General features: G+C 45.2%; 1 protein-coding gene across 2 annotated transcripts in view; it reads right to left on the minus strand.

Moving 5' to 3' along the window:
- The window catches only part of LOC309553675 (LON peptidase N-terminal domain and RING finger protein 1-like), a 142367-nt gene that overhangs the window by 44957 nt on the left and 78721 nt on the right, over positions 1-18689 (minus strand). For both annotated transcript variants that reach the window (XM_082255009.1, XM_082255010.1), the window contains exons 7-8: positions 11686-11800; positions 10656-10777 (exon numbers count right to left, since the gene is read on the minus strand). In XM_082255009.1, the coding sequence (XP_082111135.1) occupies positions 10656-10777; positions 11686-11800 (237 nt within the window). The remainder of the gene's footprint in view (positions 1-10655; positions 10778-11685; positions 11801-18689) is intronic.

The raw sequence follows: 18689 nt of genomic DNA on the forward strand, positions 1-18689 counted from the left end.
CAGGGTGAAAGTTTCAGGACTGCGTTGTAAGCGGTGCAAGGTTCAGGAGTGCGTTGTACTGGGTGCAAGGTTCAGGAATGCATTGTACGGGGTGCAAGGTTCAGGACTGCTTAGTACGGGGTGCAAGGTTCAGGAGTGCGTTGTACAGAGTGCAAAGTTCAGGAAGGCATTGTACAAGGTGTAAGGTTCAGGAATGCGTTGTACGGGGTGCAAGGTCAGGAATGCGTTGTACGGGGTGCAAAGTTCAGGAATGCATTGCACAGGGTGCAAGGTTCAGGAATGCATTGTATGGGATGCAAGGTCAGGAATGTGTTGTACAGACTCCAAGGTTCAGGAATGCGTTGTACGGGGTGCAAAGTTCAGGAATGCATTGCACAGGGTGCAAGGTTCAGGAATGCGTTGTACGGGGGGGAAAGGTTCAATAATGCGTTGTATGGGGTGCAAGGTTCAGGAATGCGTTGTATGGGGTGCAAGGTTCAGGAATGCGTTGTATGGGGTGCAAGGTTTAGGAATGCGTTGTACGGGGTGCAAGGTTCAGGAATGCGTTGTATGGGGTGCAAGGTTCAGGAATGCGTTGTACTGGGTGCAAGGCTCAGGAATGCGTTGTACGGGGTTGCAAGGTTCAGAAATTAGTTAAACTGCAAAGACACCAAATAGTTATACATTGCACACTTATCTTAAAATCTTGATTAGCAGCATACAGGAGCAGAGGGAAGAATGGCAGCATCAGATGGAACATAAATGAGTGGAGCTGAGCAGGACAGGCAGCAGTGTAACATCTATCCAAGAGAGTCAGGGATTGGTGGGCAAGTCGGGGGCAGACGCAATGAGAGTGATTGGAGCTGTCAAACTGAAGCAGTGATGTCAGAAATGGACTCCTTGTTCCAGCTGGCATCGGCGTTGTGGATACATTGCTTGCCGGGGAAGAAGGTGGCAGGGGGCGGGACCAATTGTAACTACTGTATGTGCCCCCACAGCAGTGTATAGTTCAGGTTTATTATACAACCCTGTGGGTGCACATACAGTAGCTACAATACGTCCCGTCCCCTGCCACCTTCCTCCCCGGGCAGCGGGTGTTTGTCTATAAAGTATACGGGACAAAGGGGCGATGCCCCACATATCGGCTCTGCCCACACTGACATAACTGCTTCATTTGAACAGCTCCACTCACTCTCATTGTGGGCGTCCCCAGCATGCCCACCAATCACTGGATGCAGGATGGAATGTCACACTGCTGAGGTATGTAGCCCCGAGTTCCTGGCCAACCCCAGGCTTTGGGACTCGGGGCTAATAATTTGAAACAAGCAATACTGCTAAGTGGAGGTTATTTTGCCGTGGCACACCTGGGGACTTTTCATGGCACACCAGTGTGCCGCGGTACACTGGTTGAGAAACCCTGAGATACACTAACAAACTGAAACCAATTTCCAGCTCAGGCTGCAGTTACACAAGCCGTAACAGTAACAGTTTTTTATTTTCGGATAAAGGTTTTACATGAATAAATTAAAGCTGGTCATTGTTAGCACACCTGTCAGTGGTAAATGGTTTGTCTCAACCTTTTAACTGCTACATCTGAAGGGCAGCTTTTTCTGTTGAAAAATAACAGACTTATTAACCACTTCCCGCCCGCCCTATAGGCAATTGACAGCGGGAATGTGGTTGTATTATCCTGACCGGACGTCATATGACGGCGGCAGGATAATACAGCTCTGGGCGCCCCCCGGGGGCGCGCAGAGCGGCGATCGGTGATGCGAGGTGTCAGCCTGACACCGTGCATCTCCGATCTCGGTAAAGAGACTACTGACGTAGCTCTTTACCATGTGATCAGCCGTGTCCAATCACGGCTGGTCACATCGTAAACAGGAACAGCCGTTGATCGGCTTTCCTTAGTTCGTGCCTGACAGGCATGAGTAAAGGAGCGCCGATCGGCGGCTCCCCTGACGGGGGGGGGGTCGGCACTGGTAATCAGATCATTGATTACCAGTGCAGACCCTCGGGGGGGGGGGATGCCACTAGAACCACCAGGGATGCCCACTATGACCCCAGGGATGCCCACTATGACTCCAGGGATGCCCACTATGGCCACCAGGGATGGCAATCAGGGCTCAGGGAGCCCCCCATTGCCCTCCCCATCAGTGCTGCCCGCCAGTGCCCTCCCTATCAGTGCTGCCCACAAGTGCCCATCATTGCCATCCTTTAGTGTCGCCCACCAGTGCCCATTATTGCCCACCAGTGCCGCCTATCAGTGCCCATCAGTGCCGCCCATCAGTGCCCACAAGTACCGCCTATCAGCGCCCATTAGTGCCCGTCAGTGCCACCTATCAGTGCCCGTCAGTGCCACCTATCAGTGTCCATCAATGCTGCCTATCAGTGCCCAGCAGTGCCGCCTATCAGTACCCACCAATGCTGCATATCTGTGCTACCTATCAGTGCCGCCTATCAGTGCTGCCTATCAGTGCCACCCCATCAGTGCCTCCTCATCAGTGCCTGTCAGTGCAGTCTCATCAGTGCTCATCTGTGCAGGAAAAAACTTATTTATTTACAAAATTGTATAACAAACAAAAAAACTTTTTTTTTTTTTTTCAAACTTTTCGGTCTTTTTTTATTTGTTTAGCAAAAAGGAAAAAACCCACAGGTGATCAAATACCACCAAAAGAAAGCTCTATTTGTGGGGGGAAAATGACATAAATTTGGTGTAGGTACAGTGTTGCATGACCGCGCAATTGTCATTCAAAATGCAACAGCGCTAAAAGGGGAAAATTGGCCTGGGCAGGAAGGGAGGGAAGTGCCCAGTATTGAAGTGGTTAACCAGATCACAAAGTGAAAATAAAAGAAAGTCTAAAAAGAAAACAAATACAGCCATCACATCTAAGGATTTGAATACTACAAAATAATAAAGCTTCATTTTTGGGTTTAATTCTACTTTAAACCTAAACTCCAGGCAAATTGCCAAATATAGAGATGTATTTTAACTAGGGCTGGGGAATATAATCGAAAGATCGATGCATCGCGATTCGACCCTTCGCGATTCTGCATCGATGCGGGCTGCCGGCATAATCGATTATACGAAGTGATGTCATCAGCCGCGGCCACGCCCTATCGCGCAAGGGAAAAAAAAAATCACAAGATCGCAAGATCGGCAGCTGATTGGTGGGTTAGTGGCGGGAGCTTAATAAAAAGGCTCCGCCCCTCCCCTTCCGTCTCTTTGACCCGGGCCGAGGCGCAGCAAGACATCCCCCGCGTGTATCGGCGTCCCACCTGCGGCCTTGCAGAAGCCAGCCAGCCATCCAAGCCAGAAGCCGCCAGTCCAGTGAGTCCACACACAGGAGCGAGGAGCCCCAAGTGCGTCCCCATCGCAGCCAGCCAGCGCCGCCAGCCTCACCTCATCTCACCGTAGCCGACAGGCCCTGGAGGCCCAGCCGCCACGCCACTGCCAGTGACGCCAGCCGCCCGCCACAGAGCCCAGAGAGCAGCACAGCACCTGTCCTCCTCTGCAATGCAGTGCACAACAACCCACACAGTCACACAGCAGGTATGTCCGAACAAATAATTGTGTAATCATTCATGGGGGTCTCTCGTCTGTATCTCTGGGGGATGTCTGTGATGGGGGGGGGGGCCTGGGACAGGGGACGGTCGGTCGGGGCCCGGGGGTACTGTTCTGCTGTGGCAGTCTGGCAGCCAGGGGGGTCAGTCAGTGTCAGTGGGGGCCTGTGGGGGTCTCTGTCAGTGTCAGTCAGCTATGGGGGTCTGGGCAAGGGGGGGACTCACTTAGTGTTTGTCAGTGCTGTGGGGGATTGGGGAAGGTGTGGGGGACATCCAGGTCTCTGTCAGTGTGGGGGTCTGGGCAAGGGGGGGGGACTCACTCTCAGTGTTTGTCAGTGCTGTGGGTAACGTTTTCTGTAAAGTAAGTGACATAAAAGTGACATAAGTGAATTGATAAGCTTAAAGCTTATATTTGTAACTCCCCTCTAGCAGCCAATCCATAAACTCACTTGAGTTGACTGGCAGTTGCAGAGGGAAACAAACATCACGGTGAACATGGAAGTTATGCAGCAGTGCACTATTGCCAGGTTCACCCTTGATGTTTGCTACTAGTCAGGAAGTGCTCTGTTTTGTAGAGGACAGGTTATGGCACACCTGGAATTTATTGCAATGCATATTCACATAAAAGGATTTATATATAATGTTTTGCGGGAATTTATGATGACCATTTTCACAAGAATATTAGCTTGGCTGGCTGGCTGGCTTCTTCTATCTTGGCTTGCCTTAAAGTACAACTATAGGCCAAACTTTATCCATAATCCAAAAAGTTTTGCCTTTAGTTGTACTTTAAATGGTGGTAGGCCTGGCTGTTGCTTATATTAATATTTTCTTTTATGAAGCAGTAAACTGCACTACTACAGTTTTTTACTAATTTTACTGTTACTTCTAGTAAAATACTAGTGTTGTTGTCTGTCTCTGCTATGCTGTTTGCATTTTCAGACCTTCCTATATGTTTGCAGTGCAAGTGCACTAAAGTATGCAGGGCTTGCAGGCCATGACAGGGTCCAGGAAAGTGTCCTTTGAAGCAAATGAAAATAAAAAGGATTCTTTTATTTGTGACTGCTTGATTGTTTGTTTTTTTTTGATAAAGTTTTGAAAACCATTGGGCAGTGGGCTGGGCATGGGCATTGGGCAGTAATCGTGATGCATCGTGATGCATCGCGGAATCGAATCGTATCGAATCGCGACCCTAATAATCGTAATCGCATCGAATCGTGAGGTAAGTGAAGATGCACAGCCCTAATTTTAACCTATCAGAGGATTTGTATTTCTGTCCACCAAGTTCTGAGACATCACAACCCTGTGTGGCAGAACAGGAGACCTGATTTTAATCTGTTGGAGTTCAGTAACACTTACGGGTCCTGGTAATCCAATAGCCTGTGACTGACTGGTTCAAGGAGAGTAGCAGACTTATGAGCTTTTACTCTGCCCACTCCTCCTATCTGCGTGTTCTTTGTAAGCACTGCAGTACAACCAATTGGCTCCTTCCTGTAGAGGGGAGGACTGGGCCAGAGGACCAATTGCTTCTCCCCCCTGTACAGGGGAATACTGGGCCAGGGAGGCAATTGCCCCCTGGGCTCCTCTGATGCCCTGTAAAAAGGCTGCACCGCTTCTGCCACAGACATGTCTAAAGGGATTCCTGGTGAAGAGAAGTAAAAAGTCTCTGCTGCTGATCTACAAAGTGCGGGTTGAAGACAAGGACAGAGCGCAGGCCTCCCTCACCAGCATGGATGGTATAAACTGTCTCTGAGCAGAGGCCGGTTCCATGTCCCACTGGAGACTCTTCTATCCCAGCTAGCCCCAACCGGGCTGTCCTAGCTTCCCCCAACCATCCCCTGCTGGCCAGCTTAGGAACCTGGATTCAGCCGGTGAGTAGAAAGTACCTGGAATGGAGCTTCAGCCTGGAGGTGGGGTCAGAAGGAGGCCGGGAAAAGGTAAAGGTAGAGAGGGAAGGAGGCTGAGTTTTCTGCACCATGGGCCTCTGGTTTGTACTAGCCCCTGGGCCAAAAGTTGCCAGTCAGCCCCTGTAGTCTGAGTTCTACTGCACAAGTCTGATAACAAGTCAAATTCTGGTACTTATAAAATTGTATGTTGATGATGTATTAGGGGGAGTACAGAGCTGTATTATTGTGTGTCTTTTATGTCTGCATATAGTTCAGCTTTAGCCACTTGCCAACTGCCCCACGTATTACTGTGGCAGGATGGCTTGGCTGCGCATAATCACGTAGATCTACGTCATTATGTGCATGTAATCTCGGCAGTGCGCGTGCGCAGCCAGAGCTACGCTCCCACTGTGATTAGACACAGCAGGAGCCAGACCGATGGAGGAGCAAGTGTGATCGCCGCCGGCCTCTCGTGATCTTCAGGGAAACTGACAGGAGAGCCGCCTGCCTATGTAAACAAAGCAGGCAGCTCTCCTGTCACACAGGCAGAGTGAGATTGTGTGTCTCAGCTAAGCTGAAACATCAATCTCTGTGTGCCTGTCACAGAGCCCCCCCCACAGATAGCAAGCACATTTAGGCTTACATTTAACCCCTTGATCACCCCCAGTGTTAACCCCTTCCCTGCCAGTGTCATTTATACAGTAACAGTGCATATTATTTAGCACTGATTACTGTATTGGTGTCACTGGTCCCCAAAAAAGTGTCACTTAGTGTCAGATTTGTCCGCCACAATGTCGCTGATCGCCGCTATTACTAATAAAAACAACAAAAAAAATAAAAATTCTATCCCGTAGTTTGTAAACACTAGAACTTTTGCGCAAACCAATTACTACACGCTTTTTGGGATTTTTTTTTGCCAAAAATATGTAGCAGATTACAAACTGATAAAAATAAAATTGATTTTATATTATTGGGAATGTTTTATAGCAAAAATATTGTGTTTTTTTTTTTTCCAAATGTGTCGCTCTTTTCTTGTTTATAGCACAAAATCTAAAAACCGCACAGGTGATCAAGTACCATCAAAAGAAAGCTCTATTTGTGGGGGAAAAAAGGACATCATTTGTATTGGGGTACAGCATCACACGACAGCACAATTGTTAAAGTAACGCAGTGCTAAATCGTAAAAAATGGCCTGGTCATTAAGGGGGTAAAACCTTCCAGGGCTGAAGTGGTTAAATGTAAAATGTTCAGGTTTGACTATAAGGTACCTGTAAACTTGCGTTATAGATATCATTTATGATGAACCTTTTCCAGAACCGTGCGGCACACAAGACTAGATGAGGTTACTGACACAAGGGGAAGTCAATTACAAGGGCATGCCTCATTTTTAGGCTCTAAAGTCAGCAGAAAAAAAAGAAAAACGGCAATCTGGGAACATTAATTACTGCAGCGAACCTCTGGGTAAGTGTTTAAATCCACCTGCTGAGGCTCTATGTCAGCAGAAGAATAATTACCCAAGACCCCACAATTACTGAACTCTGTTATTCTTTTAAACTGTTCCCGTTATGGTAATTATCTTTTTTCAATATTAATGCCCTGACTCATCGGCATTCATTCTGAAGGGGAAGAGCAGGGATCTTTGCTGTGTTTGCCTCCACTTTACACCAGCTGTTGTTTGTATTCTGCAGTAAAAGGAAACTATCACCATTTCTACTATTTTGTACTTTTTAATCTGTGAAAACTAACATTTCAATAATGTTACAATGTCGTTTTTTTTTTATTTTTCATTTGGCACTTTTTCTTTATCTCTTCCTACCTAGTTACTAACCACAATCCACCGCTTCACCCACAATCCCTTTCTTCTCTCTCCCCATTATAGTCGGTGTCCAATGATGAAAACAAATCTGTTTTTTTTTTTGCGTTTTTTTATACTAAATATTAAAGTCATATTAAACCCAAAAGCAAAAATGTATTATATTGCAGCTTACTAATTCTTGGATGTGATAGCTGCATTCATTTTTTTTTACTTTTTTTTCCTTTACCTGATAGTCTGGCCAGCAAGTCGTTTTTTTTTTTTTAAAAGAATAAGCTCTCCTGCAAATGTAGCAGTTTAGAATATTGGGACAAACCATTTACCCCTTACAATGAGCAGCTTTTATGTATTCATGTATTTAACCTTTATCCCAAAAGAAAAAAAATAATATTTTTGTCTTACCGTAAAATACATTTCTCTGATATTCATTGACGGACACAACACCCACCCCTCTGTGGAGTTGGGTTATGTATTCTTCTGACACTGCTTGTTACAAAACTGAGATTCCAGAGCAGGAAGTGGAAGTATACCACCTCGGACTGCCCTATAGGCATAGTTAGGCTTTGTTAACCCTTTTCCGCCTAGCGTCCTACTTCTAGGAAGCAAAGAATAACCCATCTGTCAAATGAAGATATGAGCTCTGAGGAAGGGGGGGACATCCCCGAAACACGTAAGCTTTTTTGGAGGTTCACATTACATCACAGTCCGTTTTTGTGGATGAAGCTCAGTGGACATTTCCGGTCGACCGATTATTGCTTATCTTGCTTATATCTCACATCCACTTTGTGAGTACGATATGTATATTGTCTAATTTAATAAATTGTTTTAAAGGTAATGCGCTAGGCTGGTGCGCCCTCTTTATGTTTTCCTTCTAGAGTCTCATTTTGGGTTTCCACAACCTGTTGAGAGCGGCAGCACAACTGGAATGACGACCCTAACAGCTGAATCATATCTCCAGGAAACTAGTCGCATGAAAATCCATAAAGCGGTTGTATCCTCAAAAAAAACAAACCCTGCAGGAAAAAGGCATAACGAGCTAGTACGCATCGTATGAAATACTTACCTTAAGGCCCCTTTCACACTTATGCGACTCGATTTTACCGCGATTTTGAGCAATGGCTCAGGGCTACATACCTCAAAACGCATTAAAATCGTGCCAAAGTAGTGCAGGAACTACTTTGAAGTCGTGCGACTTCAAAACGCACTGATATGAATGGGGCTCATTGAAAATAATGGAAAACAACTTGTCATGCGATTCTGCGTTCCAAAATCGCGGGACAAGTCGCACTAGTGTGAAAGGGGCCTAAAACGAAGCCCCGACATGGTCGCCCGGACACCGCTGAGGGAGCCGTCATGTTCCCTCAGCGTCTCTTTCGGGTTCGGCGGCTCTGTGAGTGGCATGCGCGCGGGAGTTACTTTCCAGCAAGGAGCCGGCAAAGAGCTCTAAAGGTCCGCCGGACCTTCAGAGCACATGCACCGCTGGTGTCAGTGGCTGCATGCAGGGCAAATATCTCCTAAACCGTGCAGATTTAGGAGATATTCATTTTACCTACAGGTAAGCCTTATTATAGGCTTACCTGTAGGTAGAAGTTTAATGGCGGAGTATACCACCGCTTTAAGCGCAGGAGCAATTTCTTTCTTTTAAATGAAGATATGGAGCTGTGTCCATCAATGAACAAAAGAGAAAAACTGTTTCAGCAACTGCTTGTATAACTGCAGTTTGGCTTTGTTAGTTTATTTAAATCTGCTAGTACATCTAACACTCCCCTACCCCCAGACTGACAATGCTGCTGTCCAAAAGGTGCCCCTGTGCTCCTTCATCCAGAGTGGGCGCACTCTAATACAGGAGGTCTGTTACTGGGGAGATCCCCATTTAAAATCAGAGGGGGGAAAAAAAAGCAACAATAGATTTCATTTTTGTTTTGCGTTTAATAACGCTTTGATTTATATTTCTAGAGTGCTATTCTTCCTGGAAACTCAAAGTGCTTTACCTGCTGCTGAGACAAATGGTGAAGCTCAGTAAAATATCATACTAGGGCTAATTTTAGACAGCAAAAAAAAAAAATAAAAGTACCAGCATGTCTTTTTGAGTGTATGAGCAAACCCACACAAGCACAAGGGGAACATGCAAAAGCCATGCAAATTACACCCTGACCGAGATACAAACTGGGGGGCCCTTTGTTGCAAAACAGAAGTGCTAATAAATCTAAGCCATTGCACTGCCTTTTTAACACTTCTGTTATACCCGTCCCGTGGACAGAACCCAATTGTTTATAATACATTCAAATTACATATGGCGTCACGGGACTCCTTTATTGGCTTAGTCAGGGTCGGTGGTAGACTATTTTGTGCCCTAGGCAAGAGCAGCTTCTTACATAAAGTCTGCAAATGCAGCACGTGCGGAGATGTTTTCTCACCTCCTTGCCAACATTAGTTCCTATGGAGACTGACTGGCTGCATTGTCTGCTTCCCTTAGATGAACCTTAGAAAATACAGTATCTAGCTACAAATAAACTGCTCTTGCCTGACATTTGACTGATTCACTTCTTCCAGTGGCCTCCACTGTGCCAACACACTTCTCCACTGACTGTCAATGTAACAGCCTACCACAGGACACAAACTGCTGCTCTATGTACCCTGTGCTATACATTACACTCCTCAGACTAGTGAACCTGTACACTGCTTTGTACATTCATAATAGCAGAATTGTGGTAAAAAATACTGCGCTAACAAAAATAGTGAACAAATAGCCGCTGACACTCCAACAGACTGTGATGGCAACCAAATATAACATAAATTGTACACGTTAACATTTGAGCGCTGCACAATTTATGTTATATTCATAATAGCAGGTCATTGTTTTCCGAATTCAACATTTCATCTTTTACGAACAGGCACAATTAAGCTAGTTTTCGTTCTTTCTTGTGTTTACCACTGGTTGTAGGTTAAAGTGGTTGCATAAAGGTAAAAAAAACTTCTGTGTGCAGCTGCCCCCCCCCCCCCCAAATACTTATCTGAGCCCCCTCTCAATCCAGCGATGTCCACAAGAGCCTTACCTCCCTGGGGACTCACATTCCAGATTGGCTTTTGGCAGCAACAGGAGCCATTGGCTCTCCCTGCTGTCAATCACAGCCAGTGAGCCAATCAGGAGACGGAGGTGGCGGGGCCAAGCAGTGGCTCCTTGTGTGAACGGACACACAGAGCCACCATTCAGTAGTGCGCCTCCTTGGCTGTCCCCAGAGCAAGCTGCTTGCTATGGGGGCACCCGGCAGGAGGTAGGAGCAAGGAGCGCTGGAGTGGGACCCGAGAAGAGAAGGATCCAGGCTGGTCTGTTCAAAACCACTGCACAGAGCAAGTATAACATATTTGTCATTTAAAAAAAAAAACAAGGCTTTAATATCACTTTAAGGACTTACTTAGATAGCTCAGCAATCTCTGTAAGATGAATTTGCTTTCTGTCAGCCATCTCAGAAGGAAATATGGTTTCCATGAGGTCCACCAGAAGAGCAGTGACAGCATAACCGCCCACCCTCAGGTACTACAACAGAGGAACAAAGTGTCAGTGCACTAGGCAATGCAGTCAGGCAAAAACAATATTTGGACATTTTTTTTTTTTTTGGGAGAGGGTAACAAAGTCAGCCCTATAAAGGACAGTTTTCTGTCCGGTACCACATCCTAAAAAGCTATGTGTACAAACATTGTTTCTAACAAACTAGATAGAGGACTTTAGAGGTACCTAAAAGTACATATAGTGCAGGTTTTATTGTGCAAGAAAAGTATTCATTAAAACCATACATATAAAAGATTGTTAACAGACAGACATATACACATCTGGAGAGGTCCCAACTAGGCATTCCACGCCCCATGGATGCATAACCATAAAGCTCTCCACTGGCTCAGACTTCTCCTGACTTCTCCCATTTGTTGATCCAATATGATATCCTCTACAGAGACTACGTAACTGGTAATTGCGATATATCCAAACTTTACAATACGATATATCTAAACTTTATGATGACCTGTGATTAGTTGGGACCTCTCCAGATCCAACGGGCAGAAAATGACAGCTGTTGTATGAAGATATTGTTTACTATATGTTTATTGTTGGAAAACCATCAAATACTTTCCTGAAGAAGCGGAATGTTGCCCCAAGAAACACACCTACGTCGAATGCAATTTATGGCGAGACAATCCACCACCCAACTGCAGCAGGGTGAACGGATAAGTGGGACTTTTGGGGAATTATAGTGTTCCTATATAGAGCTATAGGTACTGTATATGTCTAATGTCTGTTATAAATCTTTTATCTGTATGGTTTTAATGAATACTTTTCTTGCACAATAAAATCGCACTATATGCGCTTTTAAGGTACCTTTAAAGTCCCTATCTAGTTTGTTAGAAACAATTTTTAAAAACAATATTTACTGGAACAAAAGTGGATATTACCTCTCGTAAGCTCTGCTTGCACAGTGGGCAGTAGGGCTGGTGGTCCAGGCAGCGTAATAGGCACTCCTTGCAGAAGGTGTGGCCACAAGGGGTGGTGACTGGCTCCAGAAACATCCTGACATATTATAGAATCAAAATTATCTTCTCTATAAAAAATATTACAAAATCATATAGACCAAAAACCATTTAAAGAAAGTATCATCTACTGTCCATCCTTGTCAGGAAATCTGACAAATAAAAATTCTTGCACTCTGCAAGAACAGTTGTGTCAGAGCTTAGTAAATGAGCAGAAGCTCTGCTGACTTTCATCATCCAATCATGTGCAAGCAAAAATTATGTTTTTTTAATTTTCCTTGCATGAGATTGGGTATTCTTTGCCAAGTGAAGCTTTACCTGATTTACTAACCTCTGGAGCAACTGCACTTGCAGAGGGCAACTGCACTTTGCTAAGTGCACAGTCTATTTGCCTTTAGTAAATGTCCTGTGGTTGCAGGGGGGAAAAAAAAATCAGATCACCTATGGCCAGCCTAAGAGACAACCTGATTTCAAGATGGTACTAAGTACTAACCTGGTCCTCCAAACCCATGTGTCTAAATTTACAATGGAGGTTTCTCCCACATGGGGGATGCAACAAACTGGATACCTTCTACTTGGTGGCCCTGTGGTTCACACATTTTGGTTTAGTACCTATCAAATGATACATACAATGCCCATTGACACAGGATCCATGTGAATCTTTACCCAATTTTCAATTTAGGCTTTATTTGTTGTGTTTTGTTTTTTACTGCAAAACAAACGATAACCAAAGCCTAGCAATCTCTATGGCCTCTTTCACACGGTCCGCAGAGCGGAGAGGGAGGTGTCTCAGCCCCCGCTGCCCTCTATGGGGGATCGGATGAGAGCGGACCGCCTGTCCACTCTCATCCGATCCCATCCGATACCTGAACGGATGGAAAAATAGGGTTTCCATCCGTCCAGATTTCACGGACAGGATCGGATACGGATGGCAGCGGGTGTCAGCGGAGGTGTCTCCGCTGACATCCGCCTCCCCATAGAGCTGCATGGAGAATCCGATCAGATCCGCCTAAAAAACTGACAGGCGGATCTGATCGGACCGCCCGTGTGAAAGAGCCCTATCTCACAATTTTTCAGAAATAGTGGTAAGAGACTCTTGGGCTCTACTGAATTTCAAAACATAACTGTGACACTGTCAGACCATATGTGGAAGTGTAACCCCAAAAAGTACACTCCCACGTTGACTTTATGTATATCTTCATTTTATGGAAGGATCTCTGAAATCAACTTTTTATGCTTTTTGGAATAAGGGATACTAGTACTCTCTTATGTTTATGGGCTGCATTTTGCTGCTGTATTGTTTTTTTAATTATAAAAAATTCAATAAAAGCAGATTGGCTCTCCCTGCCTGCCCAGCCCTCCCTGTCTCAGAGACTATAGAAAAAGAGAGAGAGAGCGGCGATGTGACAAGAAAAACAAGCCTCTTTCACCCGTCTGGCCCGCCCTTGTATCCTATTACCGTACCTTCTTCTCTACTTCTCGCTCCTGAGGACTGCAGTAAAGCGGTGCAGGCGCGCATGTGCGAGATCTGAGAGGCAGAGAAGAAGGTACGGTAACAGGATACAATGGCGGGCCAGACAGGTGAAAGAGGCATGTTTTTCTGGTCACATCGACGCTCTCTCTCTCTCTATCTCTTTTTTCTATACCCCGGGCATACGGTATTTTTAATCATAGATAGCATCTAGGTGCTGGATCACACTAAATAAACATGGAAGGGCTGGTTGTGTACGGAAAGCAAAAATATCTTTGCGTTACAGACAGGATGCTGAATTGGTTATGAAAACCGAAAATTCAAGTGACACAGTATCGTCTATGACAAACATGCATTCAAAAATTAAAAAACACTGTCACTGAGATCAGGGGCCATTTTTTATTTTGTTTCCTGAGTTAAAACTTGCCCATTATATTATCCTCTAACTATTGGGTCATGGATTACCATATTGAAATCAAATGTGATGTTTTTTTAATTTTTATTTGGTGTGCGTTGGAAGAGGGGTAGTATATCCCAAACTCTATATTTTAACTGGAAAAGTTGGGGGTCGTCTTATAAGCCCAGTCGTCTTATATGCCAGAAAATACGGTAAATATATTTGGCATTGGTAGGGTCTTTCCCACAGGAAACTGCACCCTTTTGTGGGAATACAGCAAACAGTAGTGCATTCATGTAGGAAAGGCAAAAAGGAAGGACTGCACACCGGAGAAACAGCCCAAGTGTATAGAGGAATCAAAACAGCTCCTCCCAGGCCATGCCAAACGCGTTTTGTCTTAAAACCAGTGGGAGGGGTGGAACACGGGGGTGTGGCATGGGAGAAGCCAGACTGAAGACGCCTTGATTCCTTATAAATTTGGGCTGTTTCTCTGTTGTATAGCACTTCCTTCTTGCTTTCTCTACATGTGTACACCAGAGCCGAGATGGGCTCTTCTTAGTGCTTTCACCCACCTTCAATGTAAGCCACCAGAGACATGAAGGGTGATTACTTTGAGTAGCATCCATAGGCTTTTCTATAGGTTATGGAAACAGTAGGCTGTAAATCAGGTCAATTGCGTTAGTGAGTTGGGGTGCCATGCAAACTTAAAAGCAATGTCATATATAAATTAGGGTGCATGGTGTGATATCCTGAATTACCCCAAGGCAAAGGTGTGATCCCAGCCTAAATTGACCCTACTGCTAGAATATATTTCTTTTTTTAATGCAGGGGACCAGATTGCGGAAACTGGTGGTAAGCAGTACTTCCTTGCGGGAGGTGGGGGGGTACCTTTTAAAAAAAAAAAACATTTTTTTAGCAACAGTTAAGGGAAATACTGCCAAAAATATATTTTCACTGAATATATACATTTCCCTTTTAATATCAGATTTTGACATTTCTAACACAGTAGTAGCAAAATGTGTGACAGTTCATGTGGGAAAAGGCTTGGAGGATATTTGCAGATAACCAGAATCACAGAATGATGTAATTTTGGAAAAATGCAGAAAAGAGACTTTCTTTATTACTCCATCCTGGTCTTATATTTATAGAGAGTTCCCATGAGAGGTGACAGACAGCTCTCTGGTGCAGTAGTGGGGCCCTTCAGCAGGTGTCGGTATGTATGAGAAATAACAGCGATCTGTTCTCTTCTACAAGGACGTAGTCTCTGCAGTTTTGGCCGTCTGCATGGATTCCGGCTGTGTTTTTTGCAACAAAGAGACTCCTTCCTGCTTCTGGTTTCCAGGGAAACGTTCCAACCTCTCCAAATCCCACTAAATGTGTCTCTAAATAGACTAAAGGACTGTCAAGCTGTTCTGTGCAAACTGCAGTCACTGCAAAGTACTGCAAGCAAGAAAAAGGGAACTAAAGCTAAACTAACTTAAGTCCCAAGGACCTGGGAACATGAGGGTTAAATGGGATGCAACTGAAAAAAAAACATACAAAGGAACTGTCTTATGAGTAAAGTTATTTGTAAAGTAATGTAGATGCTCTCATCATTTACCCAAATCTTCATTTGTATACAGATACATAATATAAGGAGAGCAACTACACTATACATATCTACTACCCTGCTTGTTTCCTGGGCTTTGGAATACTAGGAGACATCTCCATAATCGTGACACCTATGACATGCAGGAGAGATCACTGTATAAAGCTGGCAAGGGTAGGGAGGCTGGATTTAAAAAATAAGCCCAACTGAACTCTCTGGGATTGATTTATTAAAAGCAAATAGACTGTTCACTTTGCAAAGGAATTTCCCCCAGAGCCTAAAGTGGCTCTTCACTGCATCGGAGCACCAAAAACCATAAACACTATTTAATTCATTTTTAATATTGAAAGCAAACTCGCCCATCCACCAATGTCTCTATGCTTTATTTTGTTCAGAAATCACTTTGAAAAACAACCCACCCCCCCCCCCTAGCATTTCTGGCTGTGGCCATCTTGAGTAAGGGCAAATAATTAATGTAGCATTCATGTAGCATTCACTTCCTGGAATCCATTTGCCCTTAGCTCAAGCAAGCATGCAAGAGAGTGTGCTTAGCTGAGAAAACCCCTCCTCCTCTCCTTCCCTCCTGACGACTCCCTGGATGTATGACATAATTTGCCTAGGCAAGAAAACAGAAAGTAACAGAGCGGCGATCAGTAGTGTGGTGTGTCACTCTGACACATTGCATCTCCGATCCCGGTAAAGAGCCTATGACGTAAGCTCTTTACCATGTGATCAGCTGTGTCCAATCACAGCTGGTCACATAGTAAATAGGAAGTGCCGTTGATCGGCTTTATTCAGTTCGCACCTGACAGGCACGAGTAGAGGAGAGCCGATCCGCGGCTCTCCTGACAGGTGGGTTCTGTGCTGGTAATCAGAGCATTGATTACCAGTGCAGACCCTTGGTGGATGCCACTAGTGCCACCAGGGATTGTCCACCCATGGTCACCAGGGATGCCCACCCATGGCCACCAGGGATGCCCACCCATGCCACCAGGGATGCCAATCAGTGCTCAGGGAGCCTGTCAGTGTCCTCCTCATCAGTGCTGCCCATCATTGCCATCTATCAGTGCCGCCCAGCAGTGCCCATCATTACCATTTATCAGTGCCGCCTATCAGTGCTCATTAGTGCCGCCTATCAGTGCCCATCAGTGCCGCCTCTTAGTGTCCATCAGTGCCGCCTATCAGTGCCCAGCAGTGCTGCCTATCAGTGCCTATCAATGCTGCATATCAGTGCTGCCCATCAGTGCCGCATATTAGTGCCTCATCATCAGTGCCTCCTCATCAGTGCCTGTCAGTGCAGGAAAAAACGTATTTATTTACAAAATTTTATAACCTAAACAAAAAAACTTTTTTTTTTTCCAAACGTTTGTCTTTTTTTATTTGTTTAGCAAAAAAGAATAACCTTGCGGTGATCAAATACCACCAAAAGAAAGCTCTATTTGTGAGGAAAAAATAACATAAATTTGGTTTAAGTACAGTGTTGCATGACCATGCAATTGTCATTCAAAATGCAACAGCGCTAAAAGCTGAAAATTGGCCTGGGCAGGAAGGGGGTGAAAGTGCCCTGTATTGACGTGGTTAATAAATGAGATGATCATCCAACCACGTGCAAGCAAAAATGTTTCATTTTTTTTCCCCATGATTGGGTTTTCTTTGCAAAGTGAAATTTCACATTCGCTAAGCTCTGGGGAAAATTCCCTTGCAAAGGGAACAGCCTATTTTGCTTATAAAATCAACCACTCTGTGTATTATTGTCCCACAGTCACGCTGCATATACAATAATAAATATTCTGCTGTTTTAGGTTTTTTTTCACTTGCTATGTGCTGCAGCAATAATTAAACTGCAATGAGCTGGCAGTATGTTGGAAAGTCAGACCGCTGCAGTGCTACTGTTAATTGGTGGAGTGTGTGGGGGTGGTTGGGAGAATGTCGTGGACCACTGCAAACCCAAGCCATTGTGTGTGAGAGCTGCTGCCCAACTATCCAATGCAACACATAGCAAGAAAGAAACACAACAAATAAAAAAAGAGCAGCTTATGGATGACTGTGTATGCAAGCCTGACTGCAATATAGTAATAAATACAAACAGGTTTAACAGAGCTTTACATCTATTGTCACTAAGTGAGAATTAAATGGTCTCTCTGGGAGAAGTTTTTAGGGCTTAATGTTGAAATATTTATTATGGTTATATTTGCCCCCTTTGTCTTAGGGACATATCACCTAAGGTCTTTTAGCTGTCACCTCCTACCTCAATCAGTATTATTTTGGTCAACGAAAATGTTTTCGTCAAAGTTTTGGTCAGCGGCTTTTTTACAATGACGAAAATGAAAGTTAAAGTACAGCACATTTTGTCCACTGACGAAAACTATGACAAAAATCAAATCCATTTTCGTTACCGAATGAAAACTAAATGAAAATGTGAGGCAGGGACGTTACCCTTGTGAACTAACTTCCGTTTTTTACGGAGCTCCGCCTTCTTCCGCTCCCCAGCAAGCGAGTTGAAACGTCTGTGTGCACTGTGACGACTGCCAAAGACCAGAGCAGCACTTTACATTACAGTCAGGCTTCCCGAGTCCTGAAGAGAGTCCTATTCCCGAGTCCCGACCGCCCACCTTCAGAGCAGAAACAGCAGACAGAGCACTCACTGTGAGTGTAGTGCACATTACAACTACAGCAGGCCTCTCAGACCACAATCCAGATCACTGTGAAGAATCACAGGTCTCTACGCACCACCGTCCAGAGCACTATGCAGCATTACAGGCCTCCTCAGACCACCATCCAGAGCACTATGCAGCATTACAGGCCTCCTCAGACCACCGTCCAGAGCACAATGCAGCATTACAGGCCTCCTCAGACCACCATCCAGAGAACTATGCAGCATTACAGGCCTCCTCAGACCACCATCCAGAGCACTATGCAGCATTACAGGGCTCCTCAGACCACCGTCCAGAGCACCATGCAGCATTACAGGCCTCCTCAGACCACCATCCAGAGCACAATGCAGCATTACAGGGCTCCTCAGACCACCGTCCAGAGCACCATGCAGCATTACAGGCCTCCTCAGACCACCGTCCAGAGCACTATGCAGCATTACAGGGCTCCTCAGACCACCGTCCAGAGCACCATGCAGCATTACAGGGCTCCTCAGACCACCGTCCAGAGCACCATGCAGCATTACAGGCCTCCTCAGACCACCATCCAGAGCACTATGCAGCATTACAGGCCTCCTCAGAAAACCGTCCAGAGCACTATGCAGCATCACACGCCTCCTCAGAACACCATCCAGAGCACTATGCAGCAATACAGGACTCCTTAGAACACCGTCCAGAGCACTATACAGCATTACAGGCCTCCTTAGAAGACCATCCAGAGCACTATGCAGCATCACAGGCCTCCTCAGAATACCGTTCAGAGCACAATGCAGCATTACAGGCCTCTTCAGAATACCGTACAGAGCACTGTGCAGCATCACA

This window comes from Pelophylax lessonae (assembly GCF_965119305.1).
Source record: "Pelophylax lessonae genome assembly, chromosome: 4".
NCBI classification, from domain to species: Eukaryota; Metazoa; Chordata; class Amphibia; order Anura; family Ranidae; genus Pelophylax; species Pelophylax lessonae.